The sequence below is a fragment of the Ceratotherium simum genome, chromosome X (assembly GCF_057802395.1).
Source record: "Ceratotherium simum simum isolate JZ-2026a chromosome X, ASM5780239v1, whole genome shotgun sequence".
Taxonomy (NCBI): domain Eukaryota; kingdom Metazoa; phylum Chordata; class Mammalia; order Perissodactyla; family Rhinocerotidae; genus Ceratotherium; species Ceratotherium simum.
In genome coordinates this window covers 88,144,918-88,169,439 of record NC_141940.1, presented here as the reverse complement: position 1 = coordinate 88,169,439, position 24,522 = coordinate 88,144,918, and the positions used below count along the sequence as shown (strand labels likewise).

Here is a 24,522-nt window from a genome sequence, read left to right as displayed (position 1 = left end):
GTTTGAAGCATACAAGATCAATACATAAAAAGCAATCACATTTCTTTACACTAACAGTGAACATGTGGAGACAAACTTTGAAGAATATCATTTACAACTGCCACAAAGTAAATGAAATACTTAGGTGTAAATCTAACAGAACATGTATAGGACGTGTATGAGGAAAACTACAACAATGATGGTGTAAGAAACCAAAGAACTAAAGAAATAGAGAGACACTGCGTTCATGGATCGGAAGACTCAACCTAGTAAAGATGTCAATTCTCCCGAAATTCATATACAGATTTAAGGCAATTGCTATCAAAATCTCATCAAGATTTTTTGTAGGTATAGACACAATTATTCTAGAAAGGCAGAGAACTGGGAACAAAACAGAAAACCCAGAAATAGATCCAAACAGATATACCCAACTTATTTTTGACAAAGTTGCAAAAACAATTCAATGGAAGAAAGATAGCCTTTTCAACAAATGGTGCTGTAACAATTAGACAACCACAGACCTAAAAATGAACCTTGACATAAGTTTCATACTTACACACAAAAACTCAAAATGGATCATGGATTTAATGTATAAAACTATAAATGTTTTAGGAAAAAAATAGAAGAAAATCTTCGGAATCTAGGATTATGCAAATAGTTCTTAAATTTGACACCAAAAACATGATCCATTAAAGGAAAAATTGATAAATTGAATTTAGGTTACATCATTCACTCTTTATTAATTGCTACCACAGACTCTTACATGCTGGGTGCTGGTACTATAACGATGATTAAGATGCAGTCCTTGCCTTCAAAGAGCTCATGGTTTAGTAGGGAAAAGAGTTACTGATAGTTATGATGAGATGTGGTAAGTGAACAGAGGAGAGACCCATTAGCTCTCCTGTGGGAATGAGGAATGGCTTGTGATATACAGTGGGGCCCTTTAACAATGAGTAGGTGTTTACCAAACAAAGAAGGGGTGGGAGACTATTCCAAGCAGAGAGAACAGTATTTGTAAAGGCAAAGAGTCGTGAGAGCATACTGCGTGTTCAGGGAATGGTTAAGATGTTCAAGGAGGCTAAAAGCATGAGATGTGAGAGAAGACATATTTGAGGTAGAGTCAACAGGATTTGGTAACTAATTAGATAAAAGTGAAATGGGTGGCTAAGAGAAATAAGGGGTCAAGACGCTTCTCTAGTTCTACTTTAGAGGACTAGGACTATTAAATGAGATCAAGTACAGGAAAAGAAGGGAGGATTCTTGTTTTTGGACAGAGGGAATATCAAGACATGTTGAGGTTGAGGTGCCTGTGTTTCTAGACAAAGATGTCCTTTGGACAACTGGAAATAAGAGGTTGGTATTCAGAAAATAGTTCTGAGCTAGAAATGTAAATGTGAGAAGCATCAGTATTCAGGCAGTTGACGCCATGGTAGTAAATTATGTTACATATTGAAAAGAGACACTGAGAAGCTGGGTGTGTATGTACATGTGAGGGACAAAAAGAAATTGACAGAGCAAAGTCCAATGTTCTTTTTTGACTGCTTGCTATTCAGTCTTCATAAAAGTAGTTTAGATTCCCCTCAATGCATTAACATTTAGAGAACTCTGGCTTGAATAAAACAGAGATGAAAAGGCGGTAGTTCATCCATTTCTCAGCCATTGCTGCCAACTCCCTTCTCTTCTGTCTCAGCATAGCATCTCTGGGGCAGTAAGGATCTGTTGAGGTCAGCAAAAAAAAATTCCATAGCTTTCTTTGGTAAATTATCACAGACTACAGAAAGTGACTTGCAAGTCCTCTAGAAGACCTAGTTAAAATCCCTCCTGCTACAAATGATGCCATTTCTTCTTGTGCTGTCCCTAATGGAAAAAGAAAACAGTTAGACACCCTGTTGTGTGTATCACAGAATGTGTTTTCTGGTATGGAAAGCATGGGAAAGTAGATTTTTCAAGAAAAATAAAATGGCTGATGGGAAGTCTTAGGGTTGACAGAGAAAAAAGGGTGGGTATAAGAGACCATGGGACTCCATTCATGGTATTCCAGAAAAGCACATTTTTTTTGAGAGAATACTTTTCAATATTTAAAAGCAGTCATTAAATCATTTATTCCCATCTTGTAAAACAAATACATAAAGAATCCAACACACGGCTCATTTACTTTGCAAGGCAAAACTTCGTGAACATTAAATTGGCTGTGGAATGAGTTAAGATGGCATTTTTGTTTTGGTTTTTGTCTTTTAAACCATCCATGGTATGTGGTTATTTCTAAAGTTCTGAAAACTTTATCTTCTCTGGGTTGAATAATCTTGATTCTTTTACAAAGCCTTCACATGAATGACTTTTCTATCCATTAATCATTTTATAGCACTTCCTTGATTGCTCACCAATTTCTGTGCACCCATCCTTAGCTGTTATGGTAGGATCACTTTAACTCTCTGATCAAAAACTGTGTTTAAATATTGTTCAAAACATTCTCTTCTGTGCAAGGGATATAAACACACGGAAAAAACATTTCAGAGAAAAAAGTGTCAGGCAGTGTTGCTAAAGGAAGTGAGCTGCCCTGGGATATTAATTAAGTCTAGTTACTGTATCCTAATTTAAACTGGTGTCTCCTAACTCCAGCTTAAAAAGCAGAAAAGTGGAAGGAAGAGAAGAAATGCAAAAGAGAAAAACAGAAAATATCTCCTGCTTAAGGAAAGAGAGAAAAGAGATTTTTATACACTTAATGGTATCACTTCCTTAGTGAAGCTATTCTTTCCTCTATACATTCCATCAGGTGTGGAAGGACAAAAAAATGATAGAAGGAAATCTGGAAGCAAGATTGAAAAGAGGAGGTTGAAAGAAAAGAGGTTGAAAAGGAGGAGGTTGAAAAGATAACTCTGGAGTTTCTCACTGGTTAGCTCCAACAGCAAAGGCTAGGGGAAGAACTTCTCTGTGGCCGACATAGCGTGAATCACAAATCATCATTGAGAGAGGCAAACCCAGGTGTTTTGGATACTGAGTGAGTCCCAAGGATGAGAACATGCTGCCGGAGAACTTGTTTATTTTGTTTGCATTAAGTGGGTGGGTTGATAAAAGCAAAGTGAAGGAGTATCATACCGGGTAGTGCCTTAGCTGTTTATTGTTTTTAAAAATTGCTTTAAAATACTCCTGTGTGTTGGTTAATGTTGAGCTAAGCTGTTTTAGCATCAATATCTAAGATTTTTTTGAGAAAAAGCATAATATTCTCTCTTCCAAATGTGGTAAGACATAAACAGAAAGTTTGTCTTGTCTGGAGAGACTGAGTCTGGAAAAATACAAAGGAAAGAGAGCCAATACTTCTTAAGATGCTAAATCCCAATTATCTTATCTACATGCTCTCATTTCATCCTCAGAAGAACCCACTGAAAAGGAGAAGAGAAAACTAACTCAGAGATGTTAATGAACATGTTCAACTTGTCAGTTCACTGCTTGTATTATATTAGTGTTCCTAAATGTTCTTCCTAAGGTGTCATTCATTCATTCATCAGCTATTTATTCACCAAATATTATGTTATATTCCAGGCTCTGGAGCCATGTCCTGAAATCATAAGGTGAACAATATAGGGTCCTAATTTTAGGGAGCTTTAGCTGTTACTGACCAACTGTTCAAGTTTTGGAGAAGTTTGAGTCTTCTCCTCCAACCTGTTGGCCTCCCATTCCACATTCTGTCATCTGCCTAATCAATGGGCATTCTCGTTTTTATATCCCTGTGGCCAACTCAAGTATGAGTCACTCAACAGGGGGAAAACAAAATGATCAACCAGTCTTTTCTCTGACACAATCAACCAAATTAGAGTAGGAAAAAGCTATTAGGTCACATCCAGTCCATCCCTCTGGGAACAGAGTGAAACCACTCCTTGTATTATGCTACATTATTTCTCAACTACATTGTCCTGCCTAATTGTAAATAATTATAAATGACTCAGTGGCAGGGTTCCCACTATTTCCTTTCAAAGGTTAGCCCACAATCCAGTAATTTTCATTGTCAAGATGGTTACTCTGATAGTCAGCCTAAATAGCCCTTGTCTTGATTTCATCTAATTATGCTCTGATCTACCCTGATCCCATTCTATGCAATTCCTCATTTGTTGTTGTATTTATACCCTTCAAGTACAGCTATACAGCTATCACACCCTATTCCCTCCCCTCTCCAAGAGTCAGTTGGCTGACTCTTAAGCAAACTTTGGTAGAGGAAACTGCAACCCCGCCACTAATTCTAGCCACTTCGGTATTTCCTACCCTATGCAGAGAATGCCAAATAATTTCTTGCAGTTCTGGAGTCAGATCTTCCAGGTCTCTGCCTATACGCTGGGCAGTCGGAGGGGTGTCCTGAGACCACAAATTGCATTTGAACTACCTCCTCTGTCTTCTCCATTCTTCTATTCCCCTAGGGTACAGAAACACCTCTTTAGCTACTTTTTCCAATCACAATTTTGAAGGTAATAGAACAGGTCCAATTTCTCAAAAGAACATCTTAGAAGATTCTGTTGACTCTACCTGGGTGCAGAATTCATTCATTTGCTCACAGACTCAACTTTTATTGGAAACCAGCAGTGTTATACCCTGCACAAGCCACTAGGTATACCATGTGAATCTGACATAGTCCTCTTCCTCAAGGAATTCACAGTCTAATAAAGGAGATAAATAGGTCCTTTTCTCCAACTTATCCCCAACCTCCTTTTCTAAAGAATATTGCTTACATCTACAATTCCTTACCTCCAATTACTCTTCACTGAAATCGGGCCTCTGTCCCTAATGTTTTAATAAACCTTTTCTGCTAACATCAACCAATAACCTAATTAGCAAACCCAACAGACTCTTCGATATTCATACAACTTGAACGCAAGAGCATTTAACACTATTGATCAATGCTCTGCTCCTTCTTGAAATCCTCCTCCTGCCCTTGGTTTCCATGACACCACTCTCCCATATGTCTCCTCCTACATCTCTGATTGCCCTTTCTTTCTCTCTTTTACACTCCCTTTCTCTTCTCTCTCACAGCTGATGGCTTCCCCTTATATTTGGTTAAAAAAGAGAAGCATTGAAAAGAGAACATCCTCATCTTTCCATCACTTCATCACCAACTTACCTTGCCTTACCTCTTCTTAACATAGATTATCCTTATTTATTTATTTTTTTGGTGAGGTTGATTGGCCCTGAGCTAACATCTGTTGCCAATTTTCCTCTTTTTGCTGAGGAAGATTGGCCTTGAGCTAACATCTGTGCCCATCTTCCTCTTTTGTGTATGTGGGATGCCGCCATAGCATGGCTTGATAAGCGGTGCATAGGTCCACGCCCGGGATCTGAACCTGCAAACCCCGGGCCGCTGAAGCAGAGCACATGAACTTAACCACTACACCACTGGGCCAGCCCCTAGATTATCCTTATTTTTTATCAAAGTTGATCCCCCACTTCTGCTCTGACCTCTCCAAGGACCTTGCTGCTGCAATTATCCCTTCTTTTCTACACCATCAATTTCTCCCTCACTACCGTATTATCCTATTAGCAGTCAGATATTTAATATTCATGATTTAAAAGAAAATCTCCCTTTCTTGATCCCAATTGCCTTCCATCTAATACTCCACATTTCTGTACCCCTTCACTGCTAAAAGCCTGGAAAGACTTACTATCTTCACTTCCCCACTCCCCATTCTTTCATGAGAGAATCCATTCAGGTTTTTCTCTCCAACATTCCATTGTCAAGGTTGCCAATGACCTCTAATGTTGCCCAAATCAACAGTCAATTCTCAGAATCAATGGCTCATGAACATTTGACACAGTTGACTATTCCCTCTTTCTTGAATCAGTTTCTTCACTTGGGTTATGGGACACTGCTGTCTTTTGGTTTTCCTCCTACCACATTCGCCACTTCTCAGCTTATTTTTTTGGTTGTTCCTCATCTGCCCTATCTCTAAATATTGGAGTATGCTAGGGCTCAGTCCAAAGACCTCTCCTCTTTGCTGTCTACACTTAACCCATTAGTGATCTTATCTAGTCTCAAAGCTTTAATTATCAGAGAGTGACTCCAAAATTTATATATTTAACATTGACTTATTTCCCGAACTTGAGACTGATCTAATTTCTTACTAAACATTAGCAGGTAGCTGCCCAACAGACACCTCAAACTTAACATGTACTAAGCCAAGCGATTTATTTCCTACTTCTTTCCACCATTCACCAAACTTATTCCTCTTCCAGTCTTTCCCACCTCAGTAACTGGCATCATCCAGTTATTCAGGCCAAAACCAAGGAAACTTTTATTCCTTGCTTACTCACACCATACCACAACCCTGCAGAACTCACACCTAATCCATTAACAAGTCATCCAAAACAAATCCCACATCCAACTACTTTTCACTATCTCCACTACTAAAACCTAAGCCCAACCCATAACCACCTCTTGCCTGAATTATTGCAAGTAGCTTCCTAACAAATTTCCCTGCTTCCGCTCTGCCCCCTACAGTCTGTTCCCCATATAGCAGCTAGGGTGTTCATCTCCAAGTCCAAAACCAATCATATTGCTGTCCTGCTTAGAATAGCTTCCCTCTGCAATTAGAATATATTTGAACTCCTCACCAGAGCTCACAAGTCCCTTTGTGACTGTGTCCCTGACTACCTCTTCCACTTCATCCTTTTTCATGCTTCTTTTTGCTTACTATACTCCAGTTTCAGTAGCTTTTTTCTGATCCTTGAATACATCATGAATTTTCCCATTTAAGGGCCTTTATATTTGATATCCTTCTCCTGGAATTCTCTTCCCCCTAGATCTTTATCTGGTTGCCTCTCTCTCATCATTTAATTCTTAGTTCAAATATCTTCAGAGAGGCCTTCCTTAAACTAGCTAAAGTCTCCCCTGTTTTCACTGTACCCACTATGCCCACATCCAGTCATTTTATATACTCCTACACTGCTTTGTTTTTCTTTATAACACTAACTGATATTATATAATGTGTTTATTTGTTTGTGATTATTGTCTACTTCCTCTATCCCCACTAGAATATCATCTCCATGAGGGAAAGGACTATTTTGTTCACTGCTATATCCTCAGTTCCTACAAGAATACCTGGCACAGAGTATGGTCCTAGTAAATGTTTGTCTGATGAATGAATAAAAGAAGGAATAGTTCCTCTCACTGTGTTTGTCCCCCAGGATCTTGTCCCAGTCCTTTTTACTTCCCCTCTATACAACCCTTTTAGGAAGATCCCTCCCACTCACCCTCAATGGCTTCAATTACCATCTACCCAAATAACTCCCAATCTAATTATTGAGTCCTTGTTTCTTTCCTGTACCTGAGAATTATAGTTACAATCGCCTGCTGGACATTTCTACTCAGAGGTCTTACAGATGCTTCAAACTCTGCATGTCCAAAACTTAACTCATTATTTTCCTTTCTTCTGATATAATGCATATAAAATACCTAGTCAAATGCTCAGTACCTAATACGCACTCAATAAATGCTAGTTCTTGTAACCCCATCTAGTCTATTAAGCAAGAAATTTTGGACTCATCTTTGACTCATATTTATTTCCCTTACTGAATCCACCACCTTAGTTTTTAAGTATTTGGAAGTCTGACAACCCAACACCCCTGGGATTCTCAGCTTTTAATCCTCACTCCAGTAACCCTGATTGCCCCTGCCTGCATACATTCGTTTAATTCAATTAGCTATTAAATGAATATTGAGCTTGTAACCCTGCTAGGCACTATGATGGCTATGCTAGAGATACAAGGATGAATAACACATGGACACTGCCAAAAATTTACAGGGGAAAACAGATGAGTAAACAAGTTGTTACAATATAGAATAAGCAGTGGGATAGAGGAAATCAGAGGGTGTTGTTTGTGGGAGAAAAACTTTAAATAGAGTCCAGGGATGAAAGAGCTAAGGAAAGAGTCTTAGAAGTGGTAAAGCCTTGGTGAAGTCTTGAGTGTTGAGTAAGAGCTAGCTAAGCAAAGGAGAGGAGGGAGCAGTCATCACTCCAGGAAGAAGCAGAAGAATGTGAAAAGACAGAGACATGGGAGATGATGTTATAGCTGGGAAAGTACACACAGTTGAATATGGCCATAGCATAGAGTGCAAGCTTGTGTGGAGATAAACAAAGGTTATATTCTAAAAGGCTTTCTTCAACCAAATTAAGGAGTTTGGATTTTATCTTGAACACAATAGGGAACCTTGAAGGGTTTTGGCGAGTAAGGGTTTCATGACCAGATTTACATTTAAAAAGAAGACTCTGGTTGCAGCGTGGAGAATAAATTCAGAAGGTAGGGAGAATGGCAAGACTGGAGGTAGATAAACTAGTTGAGAGACTACTGCAGTGAACAAACAAGAGAGGAGAAATTTGAGAAACTGTCAGTAGGTAAAAATTGCCAAGACTTGATCAATTAGATAGAGAAGTGAGCAGCTGAGAAAACTGAGTTCACTGTGAACTATTTACTTATACAGAGGTACACGAGGAAAAGCAGATTTTATCAGGTGTTGGATGTGGAGGTTAATGAGTTTAATATATACAGGTGGTATTTTTGAGATATCTGTGGGGGCATAAATGGAGATGTCCAGAAAGAAGTGGAATATGTGGAAGAGTGGTATGGATGGAATAGTATATTTAGAAGTCTTACTTGCTACATGAAATCATGAGAATGAATTAAAATCACCCAGATTGTGTAGTGTGACAAGAGTAGAGAGCTTTGTGAAGAACTTTGGAGAATATAATACTTAACGGGAAAGTGGAGGAAGAGGAACCATAGAAAAGGAATAGACAAGAGAAATCAAAGAAAAGGCAGGGGCAGAATAGTGTTACTGGAGCCTCAGGAAGAGGAAATTTTGAGAAGGAAGCAGTGTTCAACAGTGTTAAGTGCTGAGGAAAGGTTGTACTGGGTTGAACGATGTCCCCTCAAAATTCATGTCCACTCCGAACCTCAGAATGCAACCTTATTTGGAAATAGGGCTTTTGCAGATGTAATTAGTGAAGATGAGGTCATACTAGATTAAGGTAGGCCTTAAATCCAATGACTGGTGTCCTTATAAGAGGGCCATGCAGACGCAGAGACAGAGCAGAAAATGCTATGTGCAGACGGAGGCAGAGACTGAAATGATGCATCTATGAGCGAAGGAATGGCAAAGGTTGCAGGCAACCACCAGAAGCTAGGAAAAGGCAAGGAAGGATTCTTCCCCAGAGTCTTCAGAGGGAGCATGGTCCTGCCAACACCTTGATTTCAGACTTCTAGCCCCCAGAATTGTGAGAGAACTGTTGTTTTAAGGTACCCAGTTGGTGGTACTTTGTTATGGTAGCCCTAGCACACTAATACAGAGGTAAAGTAAGATAAGAACTGAAAAAAGTTCATTGCTTTAAATAATTAACAGGTCACCGGAAATGTTGGCCAGAGTCACTCAAGGGATGTGGTGAGGGACAGAATTGGATTGTTATGGGTTGTGCTTGTGAATGGGAGGTGGTAGAGTAGAAACAGCGAGTGTAGAAAACTTTTCAAAGCAGCTTAGCTATGAAAGAAAAAAGGACAATATCTAAAGATGAACATAGATCTGAGAAAGATTGTTTTCAAGATGAGAGAGACCTGAGCTGATTTGTAGACATAGAGGATGGGGCCAGGGCAAAGAAAAGGATAACAGGCTAATAATACATGAAAAATTGAGAGTGGGACTCACAGGAGCAAGATTTCTTCAAGAAGTGAAGGAGAATGAGTTCCAGGCCACAAGTGAAAGAACTGGGTGTATCTAAGTGAGAAGATAAACTCTTGTAATACGTATCCCTTTGGGTTTCAGGAAGATAAGGATAGAAAAAAAATCATTTAGACCCATCTCTGCAGGTCTTCAATGCTGGAATGAAGTATTTGAACTTAATTCTGGAGGCAATTGGGGCTTTTTTTTGACAAAGGGAATGGCATGACCCAGGCTAAGCACCATGGAGATCTCATAACACGTGAGGTTTACCCGGAGCACAATTACTGCTGATTGAAATGAATACAGAGATGTGCTTTAGGGAGATTCATTTGGCAGAATTGCAGAGAATGGGTTGGAGGGCATCCAGGCAAGAGGTAATGAGTCCCTGGCAGTAGCAGGAAGAAGGAAAAGGAGATAGATGAGATGAAAATTAGAAACAGTGCAGAAGGAGCTCAGAAAGGTCTTGGGGACTGTTGGGGATATAGAAGGAATTGCAGAGGATTCTATAGTTGTGAGCTTGACTCACAGGGGTAGGAAATATGCCACAGACAGAAATAGAGATATCAGTAGGGGGAGGTTTGGTAAGGGGTAATGCACACTTTGGGATGGAAGTCTGCAGCTTAGGAAGAAGGTAAAGCTAGGCAGAGAGATCTGGCAGTGTCCCGTATCCAGGAGAGAGGTGAAACCTTTGGAAGTGGATCAATTTATAAAAGAAGAGTTGTCAGAAGAAAAAGATAAGGTAAAGGATAGAATCATGAATGTACTTTGGGTGTAGGAAGAAGAAATTTCCCTCAAATGCAGGAACGCTTCCTAGAGGAGGTAGCAAATGTGAGATACCGCAGAAACAGTGGAAAGAATGCTTGACTGGTAAGCAGAAGCTGCTGGTTTAGTCCTACCTCTGTCACTTCTAAGCTGTGTGGCCTTAGGAAAGTCCTTTCTCGTCCTGGCCCTCAGTTTTTTCACCTATAAAATGGGGTCGCTGAGTACAGTGATTACAGAGACTCCTTTTAGCTCTGACATTACATTTTCCTTTAATTGCAGCTTGACTTTAGTGTATGGCCAGTCTTTGGCAGACAGAGGTGGAAGACTTTCTAGGTCAAGGAACAACATAGAAAAGGCAAAGAGGCACACTTAAGAAATGAGAAGTAAACCAATTTGGAACTAGTTGTTTTTCACAACTTGAGCTATCCAACCTAATGATTATTCTGATTGACAATTATTAAGGTAATATACAATAATGATAACATCTGGTCTATGTTGTCAAAAGTGCTAGCCATTAAAAGGAAATTTGTGTAATGAAGTTTTAACCAGTATTGTAATCCCTGCTAAAATCAGTACTGAAGGATAAGCACTGCCTTTCTTTTATTTACTCAGGAAAAGGAAAAGAACAGTTACCAAATGCCTACTTTATTTCAGTTACCTTTATATATTTGACTAAAATGCAATTTCCATGAGGGCAAGACTTTCTTTTTAAATCTGTTGTATTAACTGCTGTTATTACCAATGCCTGGAATGGTGCCTAGCACATAGTCAGGATACAATAAATATTCTTTGAATGACTTGGAAAAAATATATAAAATCTTATTTAATCCTTACAACAAGCTTAGAAAAAGGCATTAGTATTTTCATTATACAGGTGAGTAAAGAAAGAATGGCTAAAAGAGGTTCTATAAACTTGCTCCAAGTCACACAGCTAATATGGGTAGTGCCAGGGTCAAACACAACAGACTATAAGCTCCACATGGGCAGGGGATGTGTCTGTCTTATTCTCATGGTATCCCCAGCAGCTAACTCAGTATCTAGATTACAGTAGCACTCACCAAACATCTTTTGAATAGAAGGAAGCAAGCAAGAAACACATACTTATGTGAACACAAATACCATTCATTTTGTCCTACACCAAGCACATCATCACCCAAATTCAAAAGAGTAGTAGAATCTCAAGAATTCATTAGTCTGCCTTATGTGTTTGTTGGTTTTAACATTCTGTCATTTTTTATTTATTCTCATTTGTAGCCTGTGATGGTTCTCTTTTGGTCATTTTAACCTTTAGATAGAGTCTCAAGGTCTTCTTTTTGGAGGATGCTTTATACTATGGAGCCAGCAAACTTTTTCTGTAAAGAACCAGGTTGTAAATATTTTAGGTTTTGAGAGTCATATGGTCTGTGTTGCAACTGCTCAACTCTGCCGTTGTGGTATAAAAGCAGCCATAGACAACACGTACATGGATGAGCATGCTTGTGTTCCAATAAAACTGTATTTACGAAAACAAGTGGCAGGTGGGATTTGGCCACAGACCATAGTTTACCTACCCCTGCTTTATAATATTACTTTGATTCTTTCATTTCTTGCCTTTCCAGGACTTCTCTAACACTGTGTCAACCGTGAAGCTCCTCCTATCCCTGACATATTAATATATGATAGGACAAGTACAGTTTTAACAGTTTTAACCCAGTCCATTTAATTGTAGATGGCAGGGGTATAATGACAACAACAGAGAAAGGTCAGCTAGGGAGGTTGGCAGGTAGCCTGGACAAAGCCCCAAGATACGGCAGCTCCTTTTCATAATCATGTTGGTCCAAGATCTGGACATCAGGTTTGCAGGACAAAAACTAGATTTTTTTTTTGATCAATGTACCTAGATTTGATCAGTTACTTAAAAACAGGCTCACAAATAACCATACTCATAAGAGGCTGAATGTAATCTCATATGCCAATTTATGTGACCTTGAAAACTATAAGTAACAAGTAGACAAGTTACTCATATTCTCTACTTCCCTACATCAGGATGTGTAAAAAAAAATCCTGAGTCTTTCCTCTGGGCCATACGGTGTACTAGGTGCTGGGGACATAACAATGAATACAGAGCAGCGCCTTTCCTCATGGTTCTTCTAGTCCAGGGCTTGGCAAATTTTTTTCTGTAAAGGGCCAAATAAATATTTTTAGGCTCTTCTGGTCATACGGTTTCTGTCACAACTACTAAATTGTGCCATTGTAGTACAAAAGCAGCCACAGACAATACATAAATGAATAGGCATGGTTCTGTTCCAATAATAATTTATTTCTGGACACTGAAATTTGAGTTTCATATAATTTTCACGTCATGAAATAAAATACTATTCTTCTTTTGTTTCCCCCCCAACTACTTAAAAATATACTTAAAAAAAGACACTCTTAGCTAGCAGGCCATACAAAAACAGGTGGAGGGCTGGTTTTAGCCCATGGGCTCTAGTTTGCCAATCCCTGGTCTAGTCTAATGGGGAAGATAAATGTAAAAACCGATTATATTTCAATACAATGTGATAAAGGCTAGAGTTCACGGCAACCAGAGAAAGACCAACCTAACTCAACCCAAGGCATTAAAGAAAGTATCCCAGAAACAGCAACTCCAGAGCTGAGTCTTAAAGAATGTTAATGTGAAGGCATTAACCAAAGAAAGAAAGGGAAAAGTATGCTCCAAGTAGAAAGTAAAGAATGAACAGAGTCACAGAGTTGATAAACAGCATGAAATTCTTGGGGAATGGTATTGCTCCAGCATAAAAGACAACTTGAGGAGTGCCAAATGAAGTTGCAGGCATGTGTAGGGATGAAGACATAAAATGTCTTATATACCATGCTTCTGGGCAATGAGGGCCACTGACAAGTTTTCAGCACGGGATTGATATAATTGAATCTGTATTTAAGATTTATCTCTGTGGCAACACCTCGGCAGACAGATCTGAGACAGCTGAGAGGCTACTGAAATAGTCCAGGGGAGAGATGATGAGGGCCTGAACTAGGGCGATAGCAGCGGAAATGGAGAGAAGAGGATAAATTCTGGAAGTGTCTAAAAAGTAAAATCAACATGGCTCAGTGAGGGAGAGCAAGGAGTCAAAAGTGACAGGTTTCTCACTTGGATGGCTAGGTGGATGAGAGTACCACCAACTGCTATTGGAAGGGAAGAGAGTTTTATAAGCTAGATAATGAATTCAGATTTCTACACATTGCATTTCAATTTTCTATTGGGTTTTCCTGTGGAGATTTTTACGAGGCTGCTGTGCATATGAATTTTGGAACTAGAGATACAGTCATGAGTATAGAGGTTGTAGTTAAAACCATGAATGAATGCAGTTGCTCAGATTAAATGGGTAGAGTAAGGAGAGTCATGGGCCCTGGTGATTAAAAGGAGACTGATAGAATAGGAGAACATGATGTTTGAGGCCTCAATGACATTGAAGAGCAGCTTTAAAGAGAATGGGCTATGAGAAAGCTAGAAGGAGAAGAGGTTTTTATCAGAGTTGAATTTAGTCTTTCTCAACCAATTCCTGAGAATTAAGCCCTAACGCCTCAAGGCAGTGGTTCTCAAACTCTAAGCTTTTCACCTGGAAAACTTGTTAAAACACATTGCTGGGCACTGTGGGAGATCAAGATTTGGCCACCCTGAAATCTCTCTCTTTACCTTGGTTGTTTTCTCTGAGGACATTTGACCTCCCCCACTAACTGCCTAAAAAATTTGACATAGTAACTCCTTCCTGGAACAGATTTTCTATCTGATGGCTGTAATATAATGTAAAATAGATGTTAGAATAGAAAAGGCACCAACAAGCCCATCTTATCAGAAGTTCTGTCTCTGGCCACATTCTTTGGATGGCCCTGCAAGGAGTTGCCAGACAGACATTTACATTTATAAGGGAAATCTCCATTTGTAAAGGTATCTCCCTCTCTGTATTGGGAAGAGGGGGGATGACCTCATTTCTAGAAACTTATCAATGTGGAAGGTGAGGCCTTAAATCTGCATAATAACCTTACTCTTGTTTACTGTGCTTTAGTGGTAATCTCCTGTAACTGACTGCCCCCCTCCCCCAACATCCTCCTTTGTCATTGGCTGAACATGGTATTTAAGACGAGAATTTGTGCTATTGTGTTGAGAAACACAGTATCCCTGCTTTCTCCCATGTATACATGTTATTAAACTTGGTATTATTTTCTCCTGCTAACCTGTCTTGTTAATTATTTGGCCAGCCATAAGAACCTTAAGGAAAAGGGCAGAGGGAGATTCTCCCTCTCTCCCAACAGCACCATCCCCTGAGCTCTGATTCAGTAGGTGTGTGGCAGTGCCCAATAATTTGCATTTCTAACAAGTTCCTAAGTGATGCTCACCAGTGAGAACCACAGCCCTAAAGCATCCATTGTATATAATGAATTAAATTCTCTCTTATGTATCTAGAATGCTCCTAGTTATGTGCCATTCTTGGGAAAATTGAGATAATAGTCACTCAAGTTATTTTCTTTGTTACGTGACTCAGATAAGGAACCCTGTCAAGAAAGACCAGAAGGCGTCAGGGGTCCATGAGAGCAGAGACCATACCTATGTTCTCCATGATTCAATCACTACACTCTAGCATAGGTTAGACATTCAATAAATATTTGTTGACTAAAAGGCTGGCAAGGTCCATGGTACAGTCAGGGTAGGGAGCTGCTGATATAGAAGGGTTTATCACTGAAGTTAAGATCAAGGACCCAAGAGACTAAAGTTTGTGATCCTGTACAAGGACAATGAAATCTTTCAGTATGACGGCAGGAATTGGGGTAGAGAAGATGATGGTGAAGCAGGTGCCAAAGTATAAAACAGAAGTGGGAGAATGACCTGGAGGCTGATAGATGACATTGGTAAGGAAATGAAAATGATAAAGCCTACTTGTTTGAATTTTAAAAGTGAAGGATTTTGCAGGAGAGTGGAGGAATAATGGTTTGGAAGTTGTCTGTAGAGAGTATGCTTAAACCAGGGCATATGAACAGACTGTCCATTAAACTGAGTCTTGTTTTTTTTATTTTATCATTTAACACAGTGCCCTGAGACTTTACCCACACAATCAAAAATTACTTGTACACGTTTTCTCTTCCCATACGGTTTTGTAATTTCCACCATTTACATCCTCTTTCTTTCATACATATTTCTTAAGGTAATTCCTAAGAATTTTCTGTGTTTGGTTGCTATTGTGAATGGGACATATTTCTCCTTAGAGCTCCTAATTGGTTATTGTAGTCTATTGTCAGTTTTAAATTAAATTTGTGCTTTTTTGACTTATCCTTTGAACTGGTTGTAATATCTTACAATTTCCTCCTTAATTAGTTAAATAAAATCTTTAACATAGGTTCATTTTTATATCATTATGAGTTAAGATTTTACCTTTTTAAAAAATTATCTTTTCACATTTGCAATGAATTGTTATTGTCCACTATTACTCAAGTAGATTTGATAAAATTTCATTTATAGGTTTTGCATCTAAGTTCACAACCTGAATAACCTATTCTTTTTGAAGCAGTTTCTCAGGTGTTGGTACCAGAGTGATGCTAGCTTCAAAAAACAACGTGAATAACTGCAAGATTTTCAATTCTGTAACAATGTTATAGAAGTGAACTTGGCTATTCCTAGAAAGTTTAAAGGAACTCACTGATAAAAACATCCATCAGGTTATAAAGAATTTTTGTGACTTTCTCTTTGATAGTTATTTTCAATGTTTCTACAGTTACAAGTCCATTTATTTTTAAACTTCTCAATAATGATTGGCATTTAACATTTTATTAGATATTTTAATTTCTCTGAGATCTTCAAATTTATTAAGGTACAATTGTAGTATCCTATAATTTAAGAAACCTTCTTTGTATTTGCTATTATATTCTATTTATCATTTAAATTTTATTTATAATTCATCTTTGCTTTCTTGATTAAATTTGCTAGAGGCTTATCTACTTAATTTATCCCCCCATAGAAAAAACCTACCCCTCAGCTTCATATTATATTGGATCCTTAGTCATGTAATTTCATTCTTCATTTTTAATAATGAAATATTTAACGTTATGAATTTACTTCTGAATATTGCTCTCAAAGTTTTGATAAGTCATGATCTCATTTTTGTTATTTTTTATTAGTCTGCTAGTGTTCCTTTGGGCTAATACTTACATTTAAACATGTTCTGAAATATTCAAGCAGTTGAAGGCTTGTTTAAATTTTGTTAATTTTTCTTTGTGGCATACCATATGAGCATTTTATAAAAGTTTTCTGAACATTTGAAAAGAGGGTGTATTCACTGTCTATAAAATATAATTTTTGATATTTATTAATTAAATCTGATGAATTATGTTTTTCAAATATTCTAAGTACTTACTTTTTTTTGGTCTACTTTACCTCTCATACCTAAATTATGTGAAAATCTCCCATATAGACGTTTCTATAATTTTTCTTCTTGTATTGCAAACAGTTTTTTCTTTACATATTTGGATGCCATTTTTTGTTTTGTAAAAAGTTGGTTCATAAATATAATATCCTCAATACAGTTTTATCTTCTAGCAATATAAAATGAATCTCTTGGGACCAACATGGTTGTATGATTATTATTCCTGTTTTTTTTTTTCAAGTAGATAAGTGACATGATCAGATGCCTTATTTGGAGAATGGATCGATTGGAAGGAGGTGAGATGGAAAGATGAGAAGCCTGTGAGAAGGCTCTTACAATAGTCCAGGTAAGAAATCATGGTGATTAGATTAAGACAAAGGCTACAGAGAGGTTTTAACAAGTAGAATCATCAAGACTTGGAATTACTTGGATTGAAGGGGGTTGGGGCAAGCGAGAAGAGTTGAGGGTAACACCTAGATTTCTGACTTAGTTGACCATTATCTAAAAGGCAATTTAGGAGGAAAAGCTGTGCTGGCTTTTCAGAATAGGCCATTTTGTAAAGTTCCTTCTTTTTATATTCATCGCAAAGGATTCAAGCCCAGACCTAAAGCTCAATGTTGAATCTTCGTCAGTTGATTGTTTACTCGAACCAAAGTCTGTCTATCTTAGTATAAAACATTAGGCTAAATATTAAATTTCAGGGAGATCATAAGTCTTTTATGTGTGCTAGGAGCTCTTCATAAATTTGAGGAATAATTTGGACAACGAATGAGGGAATAAATGTCCTATACCATCTCCAGGATTGTCCATAGGTGAAGGTTAAGTTCTCCACAAGAGGGCAGCATCACCTAATAAATTATGTCATTGACTGCCTCCTCCAATAGGGGCTGAGAAGAACCCAGATAATGTAGGTTCAGGGAGCCATAGGAACTGCCACACCATGAAAACCAAAGGGCCCTACCATCTCCAAGGCCATAATTATAGCTACTCCTAAATGACTGGTAGTGGCAGATGTTGCTACAGCAGGGAGAAAGAGGACATGGAGCTCACCAAGGGAGGATGAGTGGGTGACACACCCGAACACTCTCATTCTTATGACTGGCTCAGAAGCCACCCTTGGCTGGGTTGTCTAAATTCCCTCTAAGTGCTGGTATCTCTGTATAACCAGTATCTCACAGGGACTTTTATTTCCTGTTCAGACCTTTGTCACCCCTAATGGTTTCCCAGCAAATCATGTTCTCTGAAGGTTAGCTTGCAAAGCACACAATAATTCTGATGCTCTCCTTATTTAATAATGTTTAGTTACTCCAATTATGCTTCTTTTATACACTATGGAAAGGAATGGGACTGAAATTCATTGAGAACCCATTATGTGAAAGGCATTTTACAAAAATTGCCTCATTTAATCATCACAACAACACCATTATGTAGGAACTATTATTTCCCATGGGTCTATCTGACTCCAAAACAAAAACTCTTCCAAATTCACCAAGCTACCCCTCCAAGAAGCCTTATTTTAAACCTAAATCATGATGGATTCAAGATTCAGTCAGTGACAATTTGTCTATGGTATAAGGCATTACTTAACATGTCACCTCCTACCCAGGTTCATGGGCAGGCATGGCTTAATCTTAGGTACCAGCAGGTATTATAACAAATCAATGGGATCCTATACAACCTCACTGTTACTAACTCAAAACCCTGTCTCCCTAAGTATTCTCTCTTTGGGATAAATCATTTGGTTTTGGAGCCTGAGAAAAATGGAATAATTAAAGATGGCTTTTGTGTTTCCAGCTTGGTTGACTGAAGGCAGGGTAGTCCCAGTCACTGAGATAAGGAGATTGGGAGGAGAAGATGACATTTTAGGTTTTGAGCGTGTTTGAAATGCTTCCGAGACATCTAAGTATAAATGTCTAGTAGGAAGTTGGCTACATGGGTCTGGGCACAAGAGATACAGTCATCCACATATAGATGATAATTGAACCTTTGGAACTGGGTGAGATTTTCCATAGTATATTAATGAAGTTAGAAAGGGTGGAATTAGGGGAAACACCAACAATTAAGGGATGGTCAGAGGAAGAGCAGGTACCTAGTTTAAACAAATGAACAGAGAGGTAGGAAAAGAACAAGGAAATGGGATATCCTGAAAGCAAGAAAGAAGAGTTTCACAAAGGAGGGCATAATCCAGAGCAATAATGTCAAATGCCATATATATGTCACATATAATAAAGACTGAAAATAATCCATTGACTTTGACAATTACGAGGTAATATGTATCTTCTGACAGAGTAGTTTCAGTGGAGTTCTGTGTGTCCAATTCAGACTGCAGTGGGTAGAAAGCTTAATGGTAACTGAAGTGGAGACAGTGAGTATAGACTCTCCTTTTGAGAGACTAAGCATGAACAAAACGAGAAAGACAGGATAGTAGCCAGAGGGAGAAGTATGTTTGTGGGAAGATGCTTTCAATATTTTTTTCTTATAAAAATAATTAAGATGGAGAAACTTAGGCATATGTATAGGATAAAGGAAACAAACTAATAGAAAGGGAGAAGTATGAGCTCCAGTAGTACAGAGCAAAGATGCAGCAGCAAAATGAAAGAGAGGCGATACGGAAAGCTCACCAATAGGCAGATGTTTGGCAGCAGCAGAATGACTAAGCCCAGATATGTCCTTACCTTCCTTCTGCTTATGCCACTCCACTTACCTGGAATGCCTTTCTCCTCCTGATGGTTTATTTGTCAAATTCTACCCACCCTTTAGCTCAAATCCCACCTCCTCTATGAAATCTTACCTATCAATCTCTTCTGAAGTGCTCCCTCTTTCTCTTGAACTCTAATAGCAATTTCTGTCTGAACAATTCATTTGGCAGTCACCCTTCACCCTGTGAAATCTCCTTTATTGCTCTCTTAAAAATATATTGGTAAATAATTTGTCACATGGTGTCTTTTCTCCCCTGTTAGACTGTACACTCCTCAAGGGCAGGGTTTCTATCTTAGAGTTTGCCACAGACTCCAGAATGCCTACCATGGCTGGTAGTAGGGTCTCTTTAAAGCTATGTGGTTGAACAATGGCAGCCTGTTATGAAGGAGGAGACAGAAAAACACTGGGTTACATAGGCCCTTGGTGTGCATTGAGTCATTTAGTTCTCTCAATAGCAAATAAGGAGACTGCATCTTGCAGAGGTAAAATAAATTTATCCAAGGTGACTCAGTATGCGGCAATGCCAGGATTTGAACCACAGGCCCTTTCTTCTATGCCATTCTGCTTCAATTGTCTGCAAAATTCCGTTCACGTGAACACCTCTTTTCTTGATGATATTGATAGAGATATGACTCTATTGAGGCTTTACTACCAACCAAGTGGTTTCAGCAGCCACTGCACCTCACAACAAATCTCCTTGTACCTTACCTCCTGACAATCAGCTTGAGGATCCGGAAGGAGCCTTTGATAAGGATGAGGGCCTCTTGGCGGGAGCCATACAATGGAGTGCCATTGATATTCACCAGCTCATCACCAGTCCTCATCTTCTGGGACAAGGCTGCCTTGCCCCCATCTTCAATCTGTGTTGCAGAGAACAAAACAGAAAGCAGGTGGTGAGGTGACTCCTTCTCCAAAATTCTACTTCCTGACTCCTTCCAACCTCTGAGCCACAAGTAGTACTGGGGGATAGCTCCAGGAAGCTCCAGGGAGCAGCTAAGAAGCTGATCATAGGTGATTATTTACTGAAGGTAAAGCTTGGGCAATCCCTTGAGGAAGGAGGCAACACAGAAATAATGTAGTCTCTGCCATGGAGTAATCTACAGTCCATCTGGGGAGACAAGCACTTCTAAATAAGAAAATGATGCTTGGAAGGAACCCCACAGTGTGGGCTAAAGTAGCAGCATGGCATAGCAAAATGTGCACACAAATTAGAGCCAGAAGAGCTAGGCTTCAGCAAAATGACCTTTGGCAAGTCCTTTTCTATCTTTAGGCAGACTTTGAAGTCTGACAAACTTGAGTTTGAATCTTGGCTTTAGTACTTCCTAGCTATGTGACTCTGAGCAAGTTACCTAACTTCTCTGTCTCAATTATCTCATATGTGAAATATAGATAACAAGAGTACCTACCTCACAGGGTTGTTAGTATATGAAGTGTCTAGGAGCAGTGAGACCTCAATAAATGTGAGCTCTGATTATTATAGCAAGAGGGTTGACTTTGAAGATTTTGAAGGCAGCTTCCAGCTCAATATTCTGAGTGGAATTGCAAATTCAAAAGGTACAAAGTATGTATAAACAAAGTAACTGATCATTTATCTATGTCTCTTCAACAAGTGCCTAGCACAATGCTTCCAGTTTCTGGCACATAGAGGGCGTTCACCAAAAGCTGGGAACATGGGTCTTCACCGTTCTACCATAGGCTACAGAATTTCCGTTGGGTAGGGCAATCTCAGCAAGAAGGTAGTCAGGATGGGGGGAATTGAAAGAAAAGGCAGAAATAATAGCCTCTTGGGCAGGCAAAAGAAAAGCAAAGCAGAATGTCCCCTACAAGGGTCCTTGCTTACAACCACTTTTAGATGTAACATTCCTTCTACCACAAAGGTGAGTTTTACCTATTGGAACATCAATTCCATTCATGCTGGTAGGAATCATCGCATCCACTCATTGATTCATTCCTCAAGTTTTTTGTGAATTCCTAGTATGTACAGGACAACATGCTAAGTGCTAGAGGTACAGAAATGAACAAAGCACACATAGCTCCCAGCCTCAGGGGTGGGTTACCATCTAAAGTTCATATGTCCACGAAGATGGTCAGGTAAAAAAGGTCCAACCCACTGATGGAGTCAGGAAGAGATGTTGTTTGTTTTTTTCTCCCAGGGGAAAGGGAGGTGAGAATGATTAAACCATACAATCCTTAGGGAAAGGTAGATTGTAACTGGGGCAACTAAGGGATGGTCTTCACTGCAGGTGTTTTTACGCTTACTTCTACTCTTGTTCCAATCTTTCTCTCAGTCTTCTCTAGCATCCCTCCAATCTATCCCCACACCATGGAAGTTAGAATATTGCTGAGCTTTAGGTTGGCTAGCTTATGTGCAATTTGGCAGATAAGACCTGAGTGCAGACAAAAATTTTAATTCAGGATTTTAAAAACACCATCAAAGAAATTGAAATTCTGAGTTAAATCACAGACTGTTATTGACTTTATGGCTGCTAACCCAACAGTTTTTTTTTTTTTAAATTAACCTTCGACAAATCATAGGTTAGCCAAGTGACACTGAATATATATACCTTTATTCCAGTACCTGGGCCCCACTCAAGACAAAACAAGTCAATATTGGTAAATGGGGAATAACTCGCAGAAAATTAATTAGGATCACACTCTTATTTCCATTGTCATTATCATTATTACTTCACAGTCACTGCTGCCTGCTGCCAAAAAAAAAAAAAAAAAAAAAAGCAACGTGCTGTACTTGAATTTCAGAAGTTCTATTTCAGTGACTCATTCCTTTGGCATCCATGGAGAGCCCTCAGCATCAGGACTTCCAACAGGGATCAGCCATTTGAAAGGGCTTCCTTAGGCTAACAAAGATCCACAAACAGGAGTCTAACTAATGAATGCTAACAGATTTTTTTTCCTGTTGATGTACATTATTCTTAATTCACTCTACTCATTTTTTTATTCATACAACTCAATCATCCATATTACTGTTACCCAGAGCAAGTCTTCCCTTCAACATGTATTAAGTACCACCTCTGGTTAATTAAGCACTTTGTTACATCAACAAGATCTCTGTTTATTCTAGGCCAGAAGATGAAAGGAGGGAACCTTTTAACTAAAATACTTAATTATCGCTGCAGCAAAAGCTCAGGTGTTTTGCATTCCCTACTGCCATTTCGGCTGCCACCGAGTCCTTGCAGGGACTCTTTCTTGGACTACATACAGCCTCAGGCTGACTGTGCATGCCCCTTTTTCTGTTCCATGCCCTTTCTCAGTCACCAGCAGCATCCTCCTCAGGACAGATATGTTGGGTGTAATAACGCCACTTTAGCACAAGTGTCAGGATTCGCAGACAACAAGTCAGCGAATTATGGGCACCCAGCACAATCCCAGAGTCCAGACGGATTCAGATCAGGAAATGAAACTCCATCTGGTTACAGATCCCTTGGACCATACCCCAAACTTAGCCCTTTCCCAGACCCAGGACATTTACGGAGCTATGCAACTGATTCCTTCTTACTCCTCCTGACTTTCTGATGCTTTTAAAAACTATTGTTCATTAGTCTTTCTCCTCCCCCCTCCACTTCTAGATTCCTGGGATCCAGCATGTCTTCCATCTCTTGTTTTGTATCCTGACAGCCAGTTCTCCAGGTCAATGGCTCAAACACACATTTGTTTATATAGAAGATAAAGCATCTGTTCATTTTTCTAGCAAGGAAAAGGAATGAAAAGGAAATAAAGGAAGGAAGAAAGGGAGGGAAGGAGAAAGGGAAGGAGGGAAAGAGACAGGAAGGAAAGAAGATATATATATATATATATATATATATATATATATATATATATATATATATATTCTTCTATAAAAGGTTTGTTTTCCCCTTCTCACCACCCCACTCATAACTCTGGCTGGGGCCCAGGAAAGGTGTGAATCAACAAACTTGTTGAGAATAACATGCCCTGCTTGAGGGGCTGTATAGCATCTTTTGATGCTGTCCATTCAGTAAGGCTGGTGAACTTTCCAGCTTTTCCTGAATCAGACCTTCAGGGTGGCTTTCTTGTTTCATTTGAAGTGTTGTGAATTCTCAGATTGGACCCAGACACATTGGAATGTTAGTATAAACACACATCACAAAGCCCAATGTAAACGATGGTTAACTTATGTGTCATTTTGGATTACCTAAGTGATGGCTGGGCTAGCGGTGAGTGGCTGAAGTAATTGAAAATTTATAGCATAAAGGTCATATAACCAAAAGCCAGCTGATGTCTGGAAAGTTGGTAGAGCTGATTGACCTTAGACAAGTCCCTTTCCCCTCTTTCGACCTCTTTTACCCTTACTGGTAAAATGTAGGGGTCTGACTAGATGATCTCTGAGGGCCCTTGGAGCTCTGACATTCACTGACCTGCGAACAGTTAGAAAAGTCATGCATTATCCTTCTGCTGACACAGATAATACAGCTTGTCACTCCATTGTACTTTGCCTTCACACGTTTCACTCTTTCAATACTGACTGGTTAACATCCATCTCTCATTTCCCTGCAGTCTTTATCCATTGTTTCAGAGTGGTCCATCAAAGTTGGAACACTTAAAATCGCACAGTTGGGACACTGAGAGAAAGAGATTTCTAAAGCCCCATTTTGTGCTAATAAGCTGGTGATTTGGAAATTTTTGATGGATCTTCAATGAAGCATGAAATGCTCTGATAGCTGTCAATAAAGTGACAAGTCGGCCCCTTGAGAGCAAATGCAAAGAAGAATTGACTTAACAGCACTTACTGGCTTTCTAGTAGCTTTTATTTAGTCAGATACTAGCAGATACTTCCTTGGGTCTCTTGAATAAAGGTAGGAGAGAGGAGAAAGTGAAGGAAAGAAAAGTTAAATCAGGTTTATCTTGAAAAAATGCAGTCAGCAGGAGAAACACCATCTGTAACAACAACCAACAGGTATTGAATGTTCGTTACAATAGTGTAAGAGCAGCATTAAAAATCAATGACAGGATTGT

At 39.0% G+C, this 24,522-nt stretch overlaps 1 protein-coding gene across 3 annotated transcripts in view; it reads right to left on the bottom strand.

Moving 5' to 3' along the window:
• The window catches only part of SHROOM4 (shroom family member 4), a 187,217-nt gene that overhangs the window by 72,169 nt on the left and 90,526 nt on the right, over window positions 1–24,522 (bottom strand). For all 3 annotated transcript variants that reach the window (XM_087426767.1, XM_004434908.3, XM_087426768.1), the window contains one exon: window positions 20,239–20,390. In XM_087426767.1, the coding sequence (XP_087282893.1) occupies window positions 20,239–20,390 (152 nt within the window). The remainder of the gene's footprint in view (window positions 1–20,238; window positions 20,391–24,522) is intronic.